The following is a 5,242-nucleotide window of genomic DNA, read 5'->3' on the forward strand; positions in this document are numbered from 1 at the left end:
CCCGCGAGTTGCGCGCATATGCGACGGAAAATAGGTGCGTCAAGAAAATACGCTAAACAGCAGCCACAACCAGACTGCAAGATCTGGCGGCTAAGATGAATGTGAGGTTATAAATAAAATGCAGGGAACAAAGAAGAGGATGAGATCGACGCGTAAGATCATCATGAATAATGCGCGCAACGAGACGCGACCTGAGAGGAGGGCTCGAGGGGGTGGGGGAGCGAGGTACGGCTGTAAGGGCTGATCAGAACCCCTTAAAAGGGTCGTCCCTCATGTACTCCTCCTCACCCGCCGTCCTGCTCCCGCTGTAGTAGTCACTCCTCGCACCGCGCGAGGAATAGCTGTCCCTCTGACGACTCCTGCTCCTCCGCCGACGGATCTCCTTGGATCTTCTCCTCGCCCGGTACCTCGAATCCTCAAGGGGGTCTGGGAAGTTGCCGCCGCTGATACCGCCGCCGCCGTTGTCACCCTCGGGGCCGAATTGGCTGAAAGCCAGCGGGCTGATGAACGCCTCCATCCTCACCGTGCCGATCGCGTCGAAGAAGTTGGCCCCGCTGGTCCTGTTGGACGCCTCGCTGGTCCGCCCACTGACGACACTCATCCCACCCCAGCCCTGGCTGCTGAGCCCCGCCGACGCCGGACCCGAGTACGGCGTGCTGTGGCTGTTGTTGCTAGGATTTGAGTACACCTCCGAGGAGCCCGTGCCCGTCGATTGGCTGTTGGTCGGCGCGTGGTAGCTGGTGGGCCCGGAGAAGCCGCGAAATGAAAGTGGTGGAGGCACGTGGCCGCCGGTATTACTCCTCTTGCGTCCGTGGATCACGGCACCGCCGCCAACCTGCGGACGGTCCCGATCTTGGAAGCGGGGGATGAACGGTGGTTCTGCGGCATCGCCGGACCAGTCCCGGCTGTGCTGGCCCGGGTTGGTTTGGTTCGACGGGTTTGACGGGTTCGAGCATCCAGAGGCGACGCTCTCGCTGGCTGCTGGCGGGGGTGGGGACCTATATCCTGGGATGAGGCTCGAAGGGACATCTGGAATACTGGGCATGGGCGCCGGTTGGTGACCTCCGTTTGTCAGCTGGGATGTCATCACTCCTCCTAAGCCTCCACTGGGATGGGCCGCGGCAGCGTTGTTGGCTGCGATGTTGGTATTGTGGCCCTTGGCAAGGCGGATGGAGTCGCGGATGCGTGGTCTTCGGGATTTAGCCTTACTTGGGGGGATATCAAAGTCTGGTGTTTTGGCCGGAGCTGGCGCTGGTGGTGCTGGTAAATCAGGTACTTGCTGCTGAGAGTGAGCGAGGAAGGACAGCGAAGTCAGCCACAAGTAGTGACGTTCGGCGTTCACTGCGGTGAACTTCAATGCTCGTTGGGGGGTTAGGATGAGGATCGAGCGGTTGAAGACAGCGGTATGGCCCTTTGGTGGCGGGTTATCGTCCTTCACGTCAAGCACGGACTGGATGGTGACTGGAGCACTGTCAGCGAGGTGAATTCTAATGGGTAAGAGCCAGCGACCTACGTTTACGACCGGACTTGCCGAGCAGTGCGCTGCCGCTAGAAGGCTGCTTGCTGCTCCAGAGGATCGCTCGCTCATATGGGGCTAACCACACCCAGCGTTTGTGCCTGTCATTGCTCGAGTCATCCTTGCCGACATTGTCGTTCGCCACGCCAAAGGACTTCCTCCGGCGAACGTACTTGAACATCCACTCGCCAACCATTGTCTGAGCGATGGCGTCTACAACCGTGGTCGCAGCCGGCTGCGTGCTGGCGTTGGACTGGAAGCCGGTTGCTTCTGTCGTCGCAGTGTTCGTGGAAGGATGGTGACTGTGACCCCTGGCCCTACCACGATCGTTTTTGGGCGTGGTGAGCTGATTGCGTGGCAGAGGGGGGATGCTTGGGTCATGGGCCAGGTCAGGAGTGTAGGGGGGTGACCTGCTGTTCTGCCTCCGGCCCCTGCTCTTACTGTGCCCAGCAGCACCCGACCTGCTCTTACGGAGGCTGTTGGCACGATGGAGTGGCATACGATTCTTCTTCCAGGGCTCATTTCTTGTAGGGCTTCGGTTGCCGTCGCTGGGCGCGCTGCCATTGAGAGGCTTGCGAGAACTGGCTCTTGTCGGAATGGGGAACGGTGGGTCCTTGGCGTCTTCCTGATGCGTCGTGATGCCATTCTGGATCATGGCGGCCTTTCGCATTCCTCCAGACTTTCCGCCCATGCCCGAGCCGCGGATGTGACCCTTTGAACCCTTCCTGGCTGGCCCAAAGCCTTCGGGGCTGTCTGCAAGCCTGGGAGATGCCGGGATCTCGTTCTTACCGGTCTGACGAGCAGAAATTTTATGGGCAGATTTCTTCGGTGCCACCTCTTCCGGCGATGACGGCACGGATCCCGGGGTGCTTCGACCAGGTTCGGGCGTCTTGACTGGCCGAGGAGCCGAAAGAGCGGTCCTGTACTCGGTGTCGCTCATGTCGGCGTCAGCGAAGTCATCAGCCTCATCCGCTGAACTGACAGCATCGAAGCCGGCAAACAAACTGCTGATCCGATGAGGTCTCCGCACTCCCGCTTTCTGAGACACTGGGCCATCGTCATTGTTTCCCGGATATGCATCTTTCGTCTCGGATTCTATTGACATGCGAGCCGAAGTCGCAAGTTCGCCAATGCTTCTCTGGTTTGTGAGCCTCCTAGGGTTACGAGGCGGTAGATTGCCAGGAACTGGGGTAAAGTGGCGGTCTGGGTCGTTCGGGATCTCAGTCCCCTGTGCTGGGGATGTCGGCCTTGAATTGATAGCTGAGGGGTGTAGGTGAGCAGGAAGCCTGTCTAGTCGCTGATCAATTCGGATTTCTTCAGTCTGTACACCACTAGAGCTCATCGGCACACTCGAAATGGACACCTGGCAACCGAAGTCCTTGAAGAGCTGCGGCAAAAGCGACTTCTTGGGCGTCGAGGGCCGACTCTTGGGAGGATGTATGGCGATACTAGGAATAGCTGGAACGGGAGGTGTCGCTGGCCGAAGCAGAGGAGGCGGGACGGTAGTATCCGTTTGGGTAGCAGCGGAAACCATGTCTGCTGGCTTAGGCTTTGGCGTTTGCGTCGGCTCCAGCGACTCAATCTTGGGCGTTTTGGGAGGACTCAGAGGAACGTCCACGGTCTGCGCAGAGGTAGAGACCATTAGGCTCTGGGGCGCCGCGGCTTGGATCGACATTGGCCGAGCAGCAGCTGCGACACGCTTCCTCCTTTGATTCGCTTCAGTGGCCTCTGCCTCATGGTGCTTCTCCCATCGCGCTGCCAGTGCTGTCACCCCACTCGGCTCCGGTATGGAAGGTTTACCTGGCTGCAGCTTCGGCGACGGCGGTGGTGAGTACTGCACCCCTGTGTCTGTGTAGCTGACCTTTGGTTTTGCGTGTGCAGGTGATGGCGGTTCCTCGATCTCCTGGATTATGTCATTCGCGAAATTCCCTTCGGCCTGCATCTGCGACTGGAATTTCCCACGCGCCACGCTGCCGGGCCTGATGAAGCTCTCGCTGCTGCGATGACGACGATGGCTCTTGGATAAGATACTGGCACGGCTGTCATTCCGTGCGTGCTTGCGAGCTGACATGACGCTGTCTCGGCCGTTCGGGTCCGTCTGGTAGTCTGAATCATCGTCGAAGTCGAGCTCGTCGGCGAGGGAGTAACCGTTCGCCTTGTTCATCAGGGAGAACCTCAGGCTTTCCCGGATGCTCATCGAGCGAACGCTGCCAGCATCGCTATCCTTGTCCTTGCCCTTGTCCTCGCCACCACTCTCTTCCTCAGTATTCGCTTGAGCATCGTGGAATGCTGCCACCTCTTCCAGGATGGTCTTCAGCCGTGTCTCGGCGACATGGAGCTTCCGCTCCATTTTTCGTCTTTCTTCATCCCAGTCATCTTTTTCCTTGGCCCACTGATCATGCGTCCTTCCCGAGTCGTCCTCTTGCGTCTTCAGCTTTTTCTGTGCTGCTTCTAGCCTCTTTCTTGATTCTGCAGCTGCCTCGACTGCCTCGTCTCGTTCGCGGGCGAGCTCGCCCAATGCTGACGATGTGCCGCCCTCAAGCAGGGCCAGTTGGCGCTTCAGTGATCTGTTCTCCTTGGCCGTGCTGACGAGTGTCGTTTGGATTGAATCCTCCTCATCGCGCGTCGTTTGCAGCGTGGACTCTAGGCTCTCAATAAGTTTGAGCTTCTCTTCCTGGTCTCTCCGCAGATTCAATATTTCAGAAACCAGGTTAGCATGCAGAGTGGGTGTGAATCTCCGCGGATCCAGGATGCTGATATTGTTGTCTGTGGCGATGTCCTTTGAGACCCGGTCACTCTTGTCGGTCTTGTCGCTTCCAGGCAATGGTGGCGGTGACGAAGAAATCTTCCCTGGGGGAGTCACTGAGCGGCGTGAGGATCGTTTTGAGCCACGCGACGGCGTCCTCGAGCTCCGCGGTCGTTGTGCGTCCACGGCAGTAGACAGGACTGGCCTAGCTGGCCCGCTCCTCTCGTCTTCGGTTTCCCACATGGCCATGTTGGTGGGGGGTTCTTGTGAAATAGAGATTAAACAGAAAAAGGAGATATGTTGTAGATCAGGTTTGACCTGGATATGCGTCGTACCCCCTCTACTATCTAGTTGATAGAGGCCAGGAAACCAGGTCCAAAAGGGGGAACCCCTGTCGAGATACGTAGCGCGGAGGCTACTTCGAATGACGCCGCATACAGTCGCAGTCGCGTCCTATAGTGTCGTCCTGTTGGTCGGTCAGTAGGGCTGCCAGCAAACAAGAGTCACGCAATGCCAGTCATTCAATAAATGAAATGGGGATTAGAATCCAAAGGAGGCGGGTGGAGACCGAAACCGACGTACCAAAGGGTGGAAACCAATGGCACGGCGCCAGGGTCTTTGCAGTTGCGCTCGAAAGTCAATCAGATGAATTATTTGTCAGAGAAAAAGAATGGAGAAGATTGCGCGCCCGAAGGGTTGGCATATCAACTTTGTGTCTGGGGTTGCTCGACAAAATTAGCTCGGGTTCTCATCGGCCACGCAGAGCCCCTTGCTATCCCCTGATTATAGCGGATCGGGTTATGAGCCAAAGTCTGGGCCGGGGTATATTGGAAACGAAAGTCGGCCAACCTTGAAATCTCTCCGAGGCCTCACAGGCATGAGCTGCGGAACGGAAGATCAAATTCGAGTCATGCGTTAAGTTACCGCCTGGTTGACAGTTTGAGAATGTGGTGTGGCAGCGGGAGCAGGTTGCGCAACAA

General features: G+C 57.8%; 1 protein-coding gene across 1 annotated transcript; it reads right to left on the reverse strand.

Moving 5' to 3' along the window:
• Window positions 1-244: 244 nt before the first annotated feature.
• On the reverse strand, window positions 245-4,511 carry INS49_012249 (uncharacterized protein; the record flags this gene model as incomplete). Its single annotated transcript, XM_043172953.1, has 2 exons — window positions 245-1,461; window positions 1,514-4,511. The coding sequence occupies 2 exons, from the start codon at window positions 4,509-4,511 to the stop codon at window positions 245-247; spliced, it is 4,215 nt and encodes a 1,404-aa protein (XP_043022250.1).
• Between the last annotated feature and the right edge of the window lie 731 nt (window positions 4,512-5,242).

Source organism: Diaporthe citri (genome assembly GCF_014595645.1).
Source record: "Diaporthe citri strain NFHF-8-4 chromosome Unknown scaffold_6, whole genome shotgun sequence".
NCBI classification, from domain to species: domain Eukaryota; kingdom Fungi; phylum Ascomycota; class Sordariomycetes; order Diaporthales; family Diaporthaceae; genus Diaporthe; species Diaporthe citri.